Source organism: Haliotis rufescens, unplaced genomic scaffold (genome assembly GCF_023055435.1).
Source record: "Haliotis rufescens isolate VD_foot unplaced genomic scaffold, xgHalRufe1.0.p SCAF_2, whole genome shotgun sequence".
NCBI classification, from domain to species: domain Eukaryota; kingdom Metazoa; phylum Mollusca; class Gastropoda; order Lepetellida; family Haliotidae; genus Haliotis; species Haliotis rufescens.
The window spans coordinates 54104083-54121741 of record NW_025963890.1 but is presented as its reverse complement, the minus strand read 5'-3'; the positions used below and the strand labels follow the sequence as shown (position 1 = coordinate 54121741).

General features: G+C 38.9%; 1 protein-coding gene across 2 annotated transcripts in view; it reads right to left on the bottom strand.

Moving 5' to 3' along the window:
• Nucleotides 1-17659, bottom strand: part of LOC124140737 (acetyl-coenzyme A synthetase, cytoplasmic-like) — a 46946-nt gene that overhangs the window by 5352 nt on the left and 23935 nt on the right. Inside the window, exons 4-15 of one of the 2 annotated variants that reach the window (XM_046508454.2) lie at nucleotides 16373-16445; nucleotides 13516-13591; nucleotides 13010-13133; nucleotides 10516-10631; nucleotides 7630-7822; nucleotides 6213-6346; nucleotides 4984-5116; nucleotides 4271-4327; nucleotides 3760-3840; nucleotides 3303-3411; nucleotides 2004-2203; nucleotides 626-671 (exon numbers count right to left, since the gene is read on the bottom strand). In XM_046508454.2, coding sequence (XP_046364410.1) covers nucleotides 626-671; nucleotides 2004-2203; nucleotides 3303-3411; nucleotides 3760-3840; nucleotides 4271-4327; nucleotides 4984-5116; nucleotides 6213-6346; nucleotides 7630-7822; nucleotides 10516-10631; nucleotides 13010-13133; nucleotides 13516-13591; nucleotides 16373-16445 — 1342 coding nt within the window. The remainder of the gene's footprint in view (nucleotides 1-625; nucleotides 672-2003; nucleotides 2204-3302; nucleotides 3412-3759; nucleotides 3841-4270; nucleotides 4328-4983; nucleotides 5117-6212; nucleotides 6347-7629; nucleotides 7823-10515; nucleotides 10632-13009; nucleotides 13134-13515; nucleotides 13592-16372; nucleotides 16446-17659) is intronic. The other variant, XM_046508461.2, reaches the window with a different exon arrangement.

The window sequence follows — 17659 nt, the reverse complement described above, 5'->3', positions numbered from 1 at the left end:
TTCGGCGTGACGAGCGAACGCTTTAACCACCAGGCTACCCGACCGCCCCTCAGTGTTAACAACATACAAACAAACAAAAACTACAAAATTAACAAGACATTGTTATTCTGAATATATAACAAGATTAAGTCCTTATAATCTGTATAAACTTCCTGAATATATCTCCTTGATATATTTAAGAACTGACTTCAACATTTTGTGTTTAAGGAGGGATAAACATAAAAAATGGTGTAACTGATGGTGTACACAGAGTTTTTTATGTTTATTTGAGCACTGACTTAAATATATTTTGCATTTTTATTTTTGTAACGTAACACAAAACCTTATTGAACATGATTGAAGTAAATTCTTGAATAAGTAAGTCAACAATAATAACTTCACCGACTGCTTATTTAATCATTGGGGAGAATGAGAGACTTAATAAGTGAAAAACATTCAGTGCAATAACACAGTGCAATAACACAACCCATGCCCCACCCGCCCTATTATCAGCCAATCAGCAGTCTGGTCGTGGGCGGGGTCTATAGTTTACAAGGGTTATGGGAACATTGCTTGGTTGGCCAATCAAATGCCATGGCATCACTTGCAATTTATTTATTCCTATTTAAAACTCATTCACACTTACCAATATTCTTCAGTTCAGTTGTAAGATCAGAGGTGAATTCAAATCCCTGAAACAAACATTTATGACCGTGATAACGTGAATACAATTCAGTTGCAACCATGGTCCATTAACATGTTTAAGAAACTACTTGAAAATCCATTAAAGCTGTTTGCTCTCAAAGACAATGAGTTAATTTGGCTACTTTAACCACAGACTGAAAATAACAATTGTCTACACTGTACTCTACAGTACAATACAGCCATGTGATTCGGAAACTCAGTTGATACTTTTAACGCCGAGTTTCTATTTCGACAACAGCAACTTCCGATAATACCCGGTACAAGTGGTGATGCAATGATATAAATAGAACCAGGATTTTAAGGTGTAATAATGTAACCCTCTTTTCTGTCCATGAAAATTTAGTTTGTGATTCTTGATCGTAGATTGGCATATTATCTGTGTGTTGAGTTTGGTGAAGAAACAAGCGTATAGTCGACAAAGTCATCTATATCCCCCGCCCATTTTAACACGTTATGGTCTCAAACCAGGTAACTGACCCAACATTTCTCTTAGCCCATGTCAAAATAGCTGCAATGAAAATTCTAAAAAAAACATTTCTAAAACTCCTAAAAATATCAAATGGCACCAGCTCAGTATGTGTTTTATATATAGACATGCAATGTTTGGCCAGGAAATAAGTAAACCCATCCTATATCAAAACTTAAATTCAACTTGATGTCATGGAAACATAAGAAATACAAATTTCTAAAAGTGCTAAATATCAAAAGGCACCAGTTCAGTATATGCCTGGTAGACATTCAAAGACATTAAAGAAATATAGTACGTTTTTCAAGATCTGCTCCGGAAACGAGGACTACCGCCATTTTCAGGCTAAATCAAAGTCGTTGCCATGGAAACTCGAAAAATTACTTTTAAAAAAAATCCCAAACTATCAAAAGGCACCAGTTCACCACTAGACCTGTGAATGTACAAAATATGGTGAAGAAAAATGCTACGTTTTTCAAGATCTGCTCCGGAAACGAGGACCACCACCATTTTCAGTCTAAATCAAAGTCGTTGCCATGGAAACTCGAAAAAATTTAAAAAAATAAAATCCAAAACTATCAAAAGGCACCAGTTCACCACTAGATCTATCTATGTGCCAAGTTTGGTGAAGAAATATGGTACGGTTTTCAAGATCTGCTCCGGAAAGGAAATGTGATGGACGGAAGGACGGCCGGACGGACGGACAGCACCCATTCCTATATCCCCCTTCCACTTCATGGCGGGGGATAATTAAGGAAGATATCTATTCAAGCCATAAATTTGTAACAAATATGAATTATTTTGGACAGTTGGCAGCTACTGTATAGAGTACAGGGCTTGTGTGTCGACTCACCTGCTTGAGTGTGACGAAGCAATAAATGCACTCTCCCTTGATCTTGTGTGGGTGTGAGACAGAAGCTGCCTCAGTCACAGCCTTGTGCTCAATGAGGGCCGATTCTACCTCCGCTGTGCTCAACAGGTGCCCCGACACATTCACCATGTCATCAATACGTCCTGTGATCCAGATGTATCCATCCTCATCTCTGCGTGCACCTGAAACGCACAGAGTATCAGTCAGCAAATTACACCTTCTCCCGTTCACCAAGTCTAAGGTCAAAATAAAGTTGTAAACAATTATATATATTTTCAAGAAAACCATTTCATTTGTTTGTTTTATGTTAAATGTTGCACTTAGAAATATTCCAACTACCGTATTCAACGTAATAAGCACCCAGGGCGCTCTCAAAATTAGAAATAGGGGGCTCTTATTAGAATATTATTTTGGTGAAAAAAAGGGGGCTCTTATTAGAATATTATTTTGGTGAAAGAAACAGAGTTGAAAGATAAATTTCATGGTCTATGCTGACAGCCTGAAATGCTTATGTACGACAGATATATGTTTCCAGAAAATAATTGCCAATAATAAAGGGTGCATATGACACACAAGTACGTATTATACGCGAATAGGGGAAGGAAGCGGTGTGTATTATATGCGAATAGGGGTCGGAAGGGATGTTAACTGGGATTGTTCACTAGCCAATATATTAGCAAATCTCAACGTGGGTGCTTATTAAAGCGGGGTGCTTATTACGACGAATACGGTATATGACAGCGGTGTATAAATAATTGCGTCTGGACTTCACAATCCAGTGATTGATATCATTGGCATCGATCTACGCATTTGAGATATGATGACAAGCACAGATTCCACTAGTCGCCTCCACTTGACCAATTCTAACCCAGATCTTCATGGGTCAAAATCCATTTGAAATCTACTAATGTTTTACTATTATAGAAAGTAGCATTTGCCTTAAAAAGGTGGGAGGGAGTATTTCTGATGTAACCATTTTAACAGAGGTGGTATTCTTACAATTATTAAAAATGACAACTATTGTTTGATAATTCTTACGATTCCTCTACCTCTATCACATCATTGCCAGCATGTACCAGAGGGAAGGTGGGTTCTGCTTCTAGTACAAGACCTGTATAGTTGATAGCAAATCCAATGATGTCATAGAGGATTCGTAAGAATTAAAAGACTTCTCCACAGTATTATTTAATTTAGCATAATTTCATTTTGGTGACTGTACTTATAATTGATGTGTGTGCAAATCCTATTTTTTTGCAATAATCAACCCAAACTACTACTCACCATCTCCAGTGCAGTAGTACCCGGGAAACTTCTTGAAGTAGGTGGTCTCAAACCTCTCTTGGTCTCCGTACACAGTTCTCATGATGCTGGGCCATGGCTGCTTGAAGACCTGTAAACAATTGCGCTTGTATGTTGAGCTCAATTCAAGCACTTAAAATAGCAAGCGATCTGTCTGTTAGTGTAACGCCACACTGAGCAATATTCCAGCTGTAAGACATTGCCATGTCAAAAATCAAGCCTGGACCAGACAGCCAGTGATTGATATTATGAGCTAAATCCCTTGCCATCAGGATATGATCAACTTGGCTGAATCTGTCTACTCGATCCATTAAGTCACAAGCATCGATAACAGCAGACCAATCTTAATCAATACTAAAACTTGTTCAGCTGGTCAATTTCATTGGAAACGGTACAGTCGGGAATGACAGGGTTTGGCGAATACAAAAATTCCACCTACCAAATATCCTTCAGCGGCGCCTGTGAGTTCCTTTCCCTCGTCACTCACAATGGCTGGAACTACACCGAAGAAAGGGAATGTCTGCCAAAGAAACATGGAAGTTATATCTGGTCCTTTACAATCTTCCAAGATATTTATCTGTCTAAATATTAATAACACATAACCCATTCCCAATGCCCACGAGTTTCAGCAAGTGGTATGTCAGAGACAATGATGACGTCGTCATACTTCTTGTACAAACACTGGAGGTGGAACAATACTAAACATGGTTCAAGCTGAATCAGTTCCAAAATAAGTTATATATTTTTACATGTAATATTTTGTAAATATTTTTGTGTCATTTGTCTTGAAACGGCCGGTGATCAAAGAACCAACCTTCTGCACTTCAGGTAGACGCCTCATTTCCACTACACTACGGAGGTTGTCCTCTAACAAAGGGTAAGGGACTAGATCTGTTCACTGAAAACCTGAAAGACTGACACAAACATGAGGGAAAACTGAGTCTACTCACAGCTGATCCTGGTTTAGTGGTCGTGGCACCAGGAAGTGGGGTGATCACATGACCTCCCTGAAACCGAAATATCACATGACATCACAGAGAAACACTTACATCAACCCACCAACATCTAGCTAATAATACCAGTGAATAGTTCAACATAGCTGAATATCTATATAGTTGACCCTAAGCTCGCTATGCATTCCATGCAAAAAGAGAAAGTGGCATAACAGACTTGTATTGAAAGTATCCACCTGCATCTTCACAAACTCAACTGACTGATGACACAGCAAGGCTCCGAGTCTAAAACTGTTCTCAACTCGTGTTAATATATTTGATATCAAAAGACACTCGAGTGTGATTCTCAATTTGTCATCACTTTCAGATGTGCTTCTGTCATGTCTCGTTCTGTTTTGTTCTGATGGATATGTGCTGGAACAGAAATATTTCAGCAATATTTCAGCAATATCCAAGCTATATGACAGCGGTCTGTAAATATCGAGTCTGGACCAGACAATCCTGAGATTGACATCATGAGCATCGATCCATGCAATTGGGGGGATCAGATGACATGCATCAACCAAGTCAGCGAGCCTGACCAACTGATCCCGTTAGTTGCCTCTAATGACAAGCATGGGTTGCTGAAGCCATATTCCAACCCGGATCTTCACGGGCCAGTTCTCATGTTGTTCTGCTGCACTGTATTGATGACCCAACAGTTGACCTACCGTCTCAGTCTGCCAGAAGGTGTCTACTATTGCACAGCGGCTGTTGCCCACCACCTTGTGATACCACAGCCAGGCCTCGGGGTTGATGGGTTCTCCTACAGTCCCCAAGATCTTCAGGGACTTCCGGGAGTATCTACAAAATTATACTGAACAATACAGACTGAACACATTTGAATACAGAATCAGATAACCTAATATGTCTTTTTTTACTGGGGGAACAGGTGGCCTCATCATCAAAGGGGCAAGACCAGAAACCTGACCTTGAGGTCAAAAATTGGTTTGCCCCGATTATGCTCCTAGGTTGGTCAGCACCATACTCTTGCTCGTGTGTCAGCAATGTGGAAAACATCCAAGACCTAAATTAGTTGGGGCTTTCCTCCCAAACATGCCATGATATAAATGGAATACTGTCCAAAGTGGCAATAAACCAACTCACTCACTCACTCACTATTTCCTATTGTTATCATCCAAGGTATTGCATACACAATATTCCTCCTTTACCCAGACTGTTTTATAGTAATATGTAGTAAGGACATGACACTCTTCCCTAACTAACCAGCCAATAAAATGACATGTTATATTCAGGGAATGAGTGACTGAATATTGTGATTCAGCAATATTCCACCTACCGTATTCAACGTTATAAGCGCCCCGTTCTAATAAGCACCCACGGCGATATTTGCTAATATATTGGCTAGTGAACAATCCCAATTAGCACCCTTCCTACTGACCAATGTTCACAAACTTATTTATTCGTGCATAATACGCACTCGTGTGTTATATGCACCCTTAAGTACGGGCAATTAAATTCTGAAAAAATATATCTGTCGTGTATAATATGCACAGACTTTTCTTTTGTATCATTTCAGGCTGTAAGCATAAACCACAAAATGTACGATCTTTCAACTCTTTCACCAAAATTATATTCTTATAAGAGCCCCCTATTTCTAATTTTGAGAGCGCCCAGAGAGCTTATTTCGTCGAATACGTTATGTCAAAAAGGCTAGGAAAACTCAGGCCAGACAGGCAATCTGGTGGTTGACAGCATGAACACCGATCCAAGTCAGTGAGTTAAGAACCACACTGGAAACCATGTCACACACTGCAACCACTCAATCCTTAATCGGCGCCTGGAGGCTTTCTCTTCCCAGTAAGCACTTCCACCACTTGGCTGTCTCACGAGCCCAGCCCACAACACAATAAGCAAGTGAGGATAAGATTGTAGTTACTTTGTGACAAAGCTGTCCCCGAACTTCATGAGTGACCTGATGGCTGTGGGGGCAGTGTAGAACTTGGTCACCTTGTACTTGTCTACGACATCCCACAGTCGTCCGGCGTCGGGGTACATCGGTGTTCCCTCAAACTGTGGCACACATACAGACAGATGTCAACTGGATTTGGCATACATGATTCTCTTACCAGTCCTAATGTAAACTTGAAGCCATAAACAACTTGGCCGCAAAACAGCATTACGCCAATATCAATACATTAAGACTTTTATATCTTCAACATTATGCAAAGAACCCCTTACTCTCCTGCTTAATTTCTTTATACATGGCAGTGGTGCAGGCAGAATTCCTTTTGGCACTATTTCAGGGATATAACTAAGATAATAAGCAACGTGCATGCACCAAACCAAACAGGTAAAAAAAATAATTCCCAAATCCATAGCTTCTGAAATTCAGAGCTATCTGAACTATTCTAATATCACATTCAAAGCACTAATGTAAAACTAAATACAATTATGGTCAGAGTCTGAAATAACTGGCTGCCCATCTGCCCGTGGCTGGTAACTTTTCTGAATCAAGGCGCAATTTTTCAATATTTATAATGTCTGAATGCAGGCAGGTAACTTTGATTGATTGATTGATTGAGTGAGTGAGTGAGTGAGTGAGTGAGTGAGTGAGTGAGTGAGTGAGTGAGTGAGTGAGTGAGTGAGTGAGTGAGTGAGTGAGTGAGTGAGTGAGTGAGTGAGTGAGTGAGTGAGTGAGTGAGTGAGTGAGTGAGTGAGTGAGTGAGTGAGTGAGTGAGTGAGTGAGTGAGTGAGTGAGTGAGTGAGTGAGTGAGTGAGTGAGTGAGTGAGTGAGTGAGTGAGTGAGTGAGTGAGTGAGTGAGTGAGTGAGTGAGTGAGTGAGTGAGTGAGTGAGTGAGTGAGTGAGTGAGTGAGTGAGTGAGTGAGTGAGTGAGTGAGTGAGTGAGTGAGTGAGTGAGTGAGTGAGTGAGTGAGTGAGTGAGTGAGTGAGTGAGTGAGTGAGTGAGTGAGTGAGTGAGTGAGTGAGTGAGTGAGTGAGTGAGTGAGTGAGTGAGTGAGTGAGTGAGTGAGTGAGTGAGTGAGTGAGTGAGTGAGTGAGTGAGTGAGTGAGTGAGTGAGTGAGTGAGTGAGTGAGTGAGTGAGTGAGTGAGTGAGTGAGTGAGTGAGTGAGTGGTTTTACGCCACTTTGAGCAATATTCCAGCAATATCACGGTGGGGGACACCAGAAATGGGCTTCACACATTGAACCCATGTCGGGAATCGAATCAGGTAACTTTGAAGATGAGAAGGCAACACTTATGTCATCTGCCCGACTATTTTGTTGGGTTTTAAAAATATTTCAAACACTGATCATGGTAAGGTGGTTTAATCTTCAGGCACCCTGACATACTCACTATGATGCTGGTGGCTCCATTTCCCAGTGGTCCATAGCAGACATACGAGTGTCCAGTGATCCAGCCAACATCCGCAGTACACCAGTACACATCGTCAGGCTGGTAGTCAAACACGTACTTGAACGTTGTTGCCGTGAACAACATGTAGCCTCCAACAGTGTGAAGCACTCCTTTAGGTTTGCCTGTAGAACCACTGAAACACATTCAAGACAGACAAAATTTACACGAGTGATTAAGTTCTGCAGGGTTTTTTTTATATTTATCAATACAGAAAACTATGGTTAAAAAGAACTCAAAGGGACCGCTAATTTTACTTTGTAAAAACCATAGCTTGTCATACGCATATAAAATGTAAATGGCTGGGACTAAAAAATCAGTTGATATTCGTCAGTTCGTTATAGGCGAGTTTGTTATAGACGTAGTTACTGTACTCCAGCAATATCATCGCAGCTGGCACCAGAAACAGACTTCTCACATTGAACACATGTGAATATTCAATCCCGGGCCATTGACTTACGCAAATGTTTCTACCAACAGGCCATCTCACCAGCTGAATGACATGAATTTCGTGTTGAGAACATGTTAGTGTCATTGATGAGGCTTCTTTTACACTTATTGGGAGTTATCCGTTACAATCCGGGTTAGAATTGGTCTTCAGCATCCCATGCTTATCATTAGAGGGGAATAACGGGATCGGGTGATCACACTCAATATCTTGGTTGATGCATGTCATCGTATCCCGTAGACTGTTGCTCATGTTGTCAATCACTGGATTGGATCACTTTGCCTTTTGTGTGATGTACTGCAACAATCTTGGAAATTCTTTGCTCAAAAGTCTCAAATTCATGCCATGCTTTGACAAAAGCATCTCACAATGACAGAAACCAAAAATAAACATTTTGTTTATTTGTTGTTTAACGCCGAACTCAGTCAGTCGCCTCTTACGACAAGAATAGACTCCATTTATGGCTAGCATGGGTTGCTGAAGACCTATACTGACCCAGATCTTCATAGGACCTAAAAACAAACAATTTTTCAAGCACTTTTCCCACCAAACCCCAAAAGCAATTTACATAATAGACTTGTGAAACTAAGCACTTTTCTTACCTGTGTGAACCCAAACATTCATTGCCACATGCATAAAAGGCTGTATCCACAAATTCAGTGCTGTGTACATGTATAATTGTTAGTCAATGTTATTTATGGGACGGACTAGCACAGTGGAAGGCATACCGTATATCGCTGTGTATAAGGCGCCTTTTTCGTACCTTGATTTAGGGGGCTTTCAATGGGGGTCGTCTTATACAAAGGGTTGATGAGTTTTGATGTTTTTTCCCCCCAACACAAATGCATGTAACACCGGAAACACCATGTCAACAAATCCGTAATGAAGTACGCAAACTACCGGTAATCATGTTATTACACTGTCTGGTTATAAAAACAGTTCATTACATATCTGGACTTACCTTTGGAATCTATTTTATTAATTTTATTAATATTATTCAAAATTTCATTCAATATTGTTTATTTTCATTTCGGCAAAATCGTATGTGAAGTGATCGGAAGATCGCACAACTCACCCTTATTTACAGCAACCACGGTCATATTACCGCTAAAGACGCCTTGAAATGAACTTTAGTGGATAGAGAATGGATATAGATATCATAAATGCCATACTTTGACTCACTGAAAGTCATATTTGTTGTAGTTTGACTATTTTGTCAACATATAGTTTTCACTATCGCGAGCCCGGAAGGATCAGCGGTGATTGGTCAAACTGTTCCATACGAAAAAAATATCCGGCAATAGCTATCAGCTGTACCAAAGTGCTACGCTTATGGTTATTAATTTATTTCAAATACCGTATTCGACGTAATAAGCGCCCAGGGCGCTCTCAAAATTAGAAATAGGGGGCTCTTATAAGAATATTATTTTGGTGAAAAAAACAGTTGAAAGATAAATTTCGTGGTTTATGCTGACAGTCTGAAATGTTTATACAACAGATACATTTTTTCAGAATTCAATTGCCCATAATTAAGGGAGTGCGTATTATAAGCAAATAAATAAGTCTTGTGTACATTGATCAATCGGAAGGGGTGCTAATTGGAATTGTTCACTAGCCAATATATGAGGAATTATCGCCGTGGGCGCTTATTACGTCGAATACAGTATATATAGTAAAATACTACTAAAATAACATAATATTGGAATAAATTATTGCGAATAAAATGAAAGTTTCAGATTCAATTCTTTCGAGTATCAAAATTCTTTAAAGCCATATTCTTGGGTAATTATTAACCAAATCACTGGTAGATTCCAAGAAACCTGTGTACAGCAGATTGCTACTTCCAGCTTAGTTTATGAGAAAATACACATGGTAATCTTAATCTCTGCATATAAAACAATGCCTATCAGAACAGGAAATACAATTTAATCGGTAAATGATCATGTCTAGTGTTTTTCATATCTCAACTTTTAAATTTGTATTGACCAGGTTTAATTGTTATGATCTGTTCGTTTCCCTGATTGCTGAAGGGAAACGATGTAATTATTTTCTGTGGAAGACAAACACATTTTTACTGCAAATGTGGGGATTGTGTATGCGCTGGTGACGTGCTTCATTCCGATTCACTTTATAGACGGGGTATATAAATTAGCATCGATTTTAAAGGCTTGTGCAGGGGGGGTCGTCTTAAATGTGGGGTCGCTTTATAAACGGCGATATACGGAACTCCATGGATACACTTGTACCATCTGCCAATAAGCAGCTACATTTAACACCCAAAACAATCAGTCAGCAGATAAGAGTAAAAGTCAGCTCATTCTGTTCGAAAACAAAAAAATTAGGAATTCCAGGCCTGACTTTGACCAAAGGGAGATAATCACCTTGTATACAGCATGAAAAGGGGGTCCTCTGCATCCATCCATTCTGGTTCTAAGGTATCACTACTGTCCTTCATCAACTCATGCCACCACACATCACGGTCGCTGTGCCAGTTGATCTACAATACATACACCACATGTTTACAAAGCATGCATGCTATGTCAGTATTCACCTGTTGCCTTATTGCATGTGTCACAACAGTTGGTTGGTTGGTTTGTTGTTTAACGCCGCACTCAGCAATATTCCAGCTATATGACGGCGGTCTGTAAATAATCGAGTCTGTAAATGGACCAGACAATCCAGTGATTAATGTCAAGAGCATCGATCCACGCAATTTCGATCGATGACTTGCATCAACCAAGTCAGCAAGCCTGACCACCCGATCCCATTAGTCGCCTTTTACGACAAGCATAGTCGCCTTTTACGGCAAGAATGGGTTGCTGAAGACCTACCCCGGAATTTTCACGGGTCATGTCACAACAGCCAGCACCTTGTCATCACTACCTCTCCTGTTAATCCCATAGGCTTCGTCATTATATTGTTATCTTCGTACATTAATCCTATCACATCTGATTCATCATTATAATAATATTTTACAGCACAGACAGAATTCATCGTACTGAGAGCACTTAAGAGTGAGTGAGTGAGAATGGTTTTATGCAGCTTTTAGCAGTGTTCCAGCAATATCACGGCGGGGGACACCAGAAATGGGCTTCACACATTGTACCCATGTCGGGAATCGAACACGGGTCTTCCGCGTGATGGAGAGCACTTAAGAACCAGGGCCTCGTTCCTCAAAGCGATCTCAGCGCTACAATGATCTTAAGCCTTTGTTAAAGTATGGGACTTACGATCACCTTAGCGCTAAGATTGCTTTGAGGAACGGGGACCAGGCCTTAACACACCATGACTGGACAGAGTTAGAAATGAAGCAGGAAAGTAAGGGGTCCTTCTCATAATGTTCACCATATAACAGTCCTCATGATTCAAATAGAATAGAACTATTAGAAGCAAGATAACCCCTCAATTTCTGGCACAGCTAATCATGTAAGCTGTTTTCCGTGCCCCCTGTCTCACTACCATCCAATGATAGCGACATCAAACCATACTCACTATCTCGAAACCTGTTATCTTGAATGTTCTGATATCTTGATTATATTCTCCACTCCAGACCACCACAGTATATAATACATGCATATAAATTTGCCACCTTATCTCGAATTCGAGATAAAAATAAATGAGGCAATCTCGAACCTTGGACTTGGTCACAACTTGGACTTTACAATTGAATTTCTTTACTGTTATCTGGAAGTGGGCATTTGCAGTCACCAGAAATCATGGGAATCCTATCCATGGAATTAAATGCATCATTACTTGAGAACCTAATCTAACTCAGATCACCATTGTTGGTACCATACTAATATTTTACAGGATTATTTTGCTGATATCAGAAATTCATACAAGATCAGCTTTATATCATATGTTTATATCATATGTTTATATCATGTTTATATCATTCATGTTTATATCATTCATGTTTATATCATTCATATTTGAGGTCTTGTGCCCACGGGAATTACTTGTGTTCCAAGTAACCTGACTGACCCATTGTTTCAGTTTTGCAGCCCAAATATTTTCATCACAGCTGGAAACAACTGCCTAAAGATCCATCTTTTACACTCAAATACTACTAAAAAAGAGTTAAAGACCACTCGATTCTTTCATGGTCACATTCATGGCATGAATGATTAACTGTTGTGATATGAAAGAATCAAGTGGTCCTTAACTTTTTTGAGTAGTATAGTAAGCACGTGAATATGACACATCTTGAAACTTTACGACAGCAAAGCTTGTTCATTTCATATGAAGAGGACATTGAGTTTTGTGCTACATTGTGGTACTCTGAGTACTATATAAGTCAGATATTTCCCTATCTTGTCATAGCTGTTGCTTCTTTGATCTACAAATTTGACAAACACTGCAACTAGCATCAGTTCCTAACCAGCTACCTGTGTCAAACATTATTGAAAAAATCATAAATAGTGCCACAGTACTGTAGCTCACCTTGATATGTAGTCAACATTCTAAAATGTCAGCAGGAAGCCACTTAACAAAGTCAGTCAGGTGAGCTAAAAACAAAACTACCTTCCGTTCGTTTGTTTGTTGTTTAGCGCCGCACTCAGCAATATTCCAGCCATATGACGTCAGTCTGTAAATAATCAAGTCTGGACCAGATAATCCAGTGATTGATATCATGAGCATCGATCTACACAACTGTGATACAATGACATGCATCAACCAAGTCAGCAATCTGAACACCAAATCACGTTAGTTTCCTCTTACAACAAGCATAGTCGCCTTTTAAGACAAGCATGGGTTGCTGAAGACCTATTCTGCCCTGGATCTTCACAGGTCTTCCGGCCCACATCTGTGGGGGTCCATGTCACCTGAAACTCAACTATTTCATTTTAGCCTAAATCATGTCCCAAGTCTAACCTTGAGCTTCCGATAAGGCCTCTTGGCCGGGGGTTCATCATGGCCGTCCCCATCTCCATCTATCACCTCCTCGTCTGACGGCGACAGATGCCGCACTACGATACACTTGGACACTTTGTGGCTTCTGGAATGAATATCACTCAATATGAAGACATGTACGTAAAGAATCCAAACTAATAGAGGCTCTCAAAAATTGTTATTACGCGAATGCTTTCATACATAACAAGGAGTACAGTTTGTAAATGATGTACACCCACACAGTGGATGTCTTTGTCATTAACCTGATGCAGTCCCTGGATCAAAATACTACAGCAGAAAAACCCAACCTCCCAAAGGGCCCCCCTAACTTTGAACACTGACTTATCACTGCTCATACTTTAAACAGACTTAAATACATATTCAAAACATATATTGTCATGGATCGTTTATTTTCAATAATAGCTATAACATGCATAAGGACCATGATATTGTTGTCTGGAGGTTACTTGATATAACATAGAACTCACCTCTCACCACACAACCTAATGGCTTCATCCACAATTTGTTTGAGATTCAGAAGCTTGGTGCCGCGCCACACACCATCTAGTGAAGAAAACAATGAGTTGTAGGACTCTGCCGAGTTCACATTTATACTATCACATTAAACACTGTGAGAGAGTGAGTGAGGGAGTATGGTTTTACGCCTCTTTTAACAATATTCCAGCAATATCACGACAGGGGACACCAGAAATGGGCTTCACACATTGTACCCATGTCGGGAATCGAACCCAGGTCTTCGGCATGACGAGCAAACCACTTGGCTACCCACCGCCCCTTAAACACTATGGGCTCAGCTGGTGTAACACACATTCTGCGACAGCCGGACATAACAAACCACTACACCTGCAAGTTATGAAGTTATTATGAAGTCAGCCATATGAGAACCAGCAGTAATGAAACATATTCCAGTTCCAACCAGTGGTAATTAACACCATCATTAATTGTGATTGAGGAAGCTGAGGATCGATTATTGAAAGATGCTGGTGTTGGTATTTTTCTGTGCTTTTTGTAACTTGATGTATACGTGGCTATGTAATCACAACATAGCAATTGACAACTGAATACTGTAAGGAGTTGTGATCAATGAACTGGAATCTTTTATTGATTTAAAATTCAAATGGCGGACAAAAACACAGATTTGAGAAATATGATGTACTGATACCTACAACCCTGAAATGTTTACCATTACAAAAACTCACTGTCAAATATAACTCTCATATACAAGTCATTGACAATCACAGCACAGTACTTAATCCAATGAAATACACTTTTCTCATAAAGGTATATCAACCATGGTAACTTAAAAAAATTCAAACTGATACTGATTATAATCATGACAATCATTCTAAAGACCACATAACAATGTCTGTGAAGCACACATAAATACACCAATACCAGCCCTGTACCTACAGCCATACACTCGTCTATGCCTTCCTCTAATACTGTAAAGCAGATACCAAGGCAGCATGTGTCACTTTCCCTTTACCCAGCATCTACCAAAAGGGTGCATGTTCCTAATGGCATTTATTACATATAACTGATAATACCGTATTCGATGTAATAAGCGCCCAGGGCGCTCTCAAAATTAGAAATAGGGGGCTCTTATTAGAATATCATGTTGGTAAAAAAAAGTTGAAAGATAAATTTCGTGGTTTATATTGACGGCCTGAAATGTTGATGTATGACAGATATATTTTTCCAGAATTTAATTGCCCATAATTAAGGATGCATATAACACACGAGTGTGTATTATACGCGAAAAAATAAGTCTTGTCTACATTGATCAATTCGAAGGGGTGCTAATTGGGATTGTTCACTAACCAATATATCAGCAAATATGGCCGTGGGCGCTTATTAGAGTGGGGCGCTTATTGCGTCGAATACGGTATGCTTTGCTAAACATGCAACATATTTTGCCATACATACCACTCAAAAGAAGTTAAAGAACACCAATTATTTCATTTGACTATAGTTAATCTGTCATGGCCATATCATATAATCATATGAAACAAATTGGTTGTTCTTCTACTTCTTTTGAGTAGTATCTTTACATAATACTGTTACCTGTGTTTCATGTAATGCTGAGAACATTTTTAAAACAAACAATAAAATGTACATATAAAGACAAAATATCATTATTTCCATGGCACAGAGAAAGGTCAATGTTTCTCAATTCATACAATGATGTCAATGAAGAATCTAACTTAATGAGTTCACAATAATGACCATACAATCTACATACCATAAGAAAATATCATACACATTATTCCATTACTTGAAAAATATATAAATATCAAGTTATTTACATAAGGGATGTCAGGGTTTGTTTGTTTAACACCACACTCAACAATATTCCAGCTGTATGATGGCAGTCTGTAAATAATTGAATCTGACAAACCTGACAAACCAGTGGTTGACATCATGAGCATTGACCTACGCAATTGGGATACATTGAATGTGAGGGAAAAGGGGAAAGACTTGACTGTGTTTTATATCCCACTGTACAGACACCACTTCATTGAGTTCAAGGGACAAGTGAGTGAGTGAGTGAATGTTGTTTTACTCATCAGCAATATTAGTGTTAAATCAAGGCTGCCTGTAAACAGTAGGAACAGGGCCAGGCAAACCAATGGTTGATAGCATGAGCAACACCAGTAGGGGATTATGTGTTTAACCATGTCACCTAGTGTAACCACTCAATCCTCATTTCAGTCAAGCATGGGGTGCTGAGGGAACATGTGGAATTCCAACAAACAATGGGATTTTTAAAAAGTACTTCTGTTTTCTTAATTTCAGAGGTATTTTAACATTGCATTCAATGCAATAATATAAAATGAAACCTCTTCCAATGTATTGGTCCTGTCTTCAATGAAACACAAATTACCTTGACCAAGCAAGCACCCTTGTAAAAACAAAATAAAATTGATTTGGAATTAGTTTAGTCCCATTTTGGAAATATTTACTGACACTCCTTTCAGATTTTGGTCTGAATATCATCCTCTGAGCCTGTCAAAATATATCCATGAATTATATAATGTTTTCTAAAGATCAAAATGTTTTATGTGCACAGCAATACTTTCAAAATTTTAGTGCTATACCTATTTAGTTTTGGTACTATTTGGCCCTAGAAACTGATGTGACACGCTTAATATGCTCAGATGAACATGATATTGATAATAATCCCTGTAACCGTCCCCACAAAATATATGACATTCACATATAATCTGTGCCATCCAGACTGAATTCTTTCCAAAGTGTTTTAAGTTTAATAAAAAAAGTCAGTCACAAAAGGGGAATAACTCTGAATGCAACTAGAAGACAGACCTGCAGTAATTACTGCCAAACATTTTGCGTCTAAGATTCTGTCTGCTAACGACTCCGAGGAATATCCAGCAAACTACAACAAATTAATAACACACTGATGAATTAATAACATTAACATCAAGACGTAACACACCATAAACAAATTAACACATGATCATGATGATATATGCACTACCAAAAGTTCACAAATTGATAATTAATTTCCTACAAATATTCGCCTCATGAACTGTCATGGTTAGTGTTTAACATATTAAACACATCAGAACAATATCATCAAGAATTACATCATGCTTTCAATCTAATTAGTAATTCATTATTATTCATCTATGATTTAGTGCGACAAAAGTTGCAGAAATTCTTCAAAGAATATATTAACCAGCAACGAAAACCGTACAGATGAGAAAAATTCACAAGGAACATTAATTCTTCTTCTGACATAAATTTACATTCTACATTTTCTATTGAAACAGAAACGATCTGTTGTAACAAGTTAATCAAGAATGAGGACAGGTCAGATACCATCTAAGACTAAGAGTAATGAACAATGTAACATGCTGCATGCAAAACAAAATGGTTAGGGAATCGTGTGATGTTAGGGTCTGGAATCGTGAGATGTTAGGGAATCGTGTGATGTTAGGGTCTGGAATCATGTGATGTTAGTGCATCGTGTGTAAAACATGTAAAAAGCCATCACAAGAAACAAGGACATGTTACACAAAGGGGGTGCTGTTTATTAAGCAGTGACAGGTGACCAAGGGGTGCTAGCATCCCTGATCCCAAACAGGGAGCCACAGAACATCTCAACAAAATTCTAAGAAAATTGATTTTCTATTGGTATCTTGCCAGGTTAAAATTCTTTCTTTTTTCCATTCTTCAGTAGGAGTCGTAATATGGAAGAGAGATTTGTATATTTTTTTTTAAATTTTAACCACCTACCAATACATTGAATTTTAGGCCAAAAAATATGTAAACCAACTAATAAAAACTAAAAGGCTATGTGACAGAATATGTTTTTCAGCCAATGCTTCAGGAAACTGTACTGTCCATCATTATCTACATCTTCTCAGAAAATCAGCTTGTGTCAAGGCATGCTAATGTTCAAATACAAAAAAGTGCGTCTAGTCCTGAAAGCCTCTAAAATCAGCCTTTCTGACACATTTCAGCCTGATATACATTAAGTGTTGTTGTAAGTCCAATGTATACAAGTGTTGAAATCAACAACATCAAGATCTCATTCATATGGACATATCTGACAACCTTCATAATCAGTTCGAAAGGTTTCACTTA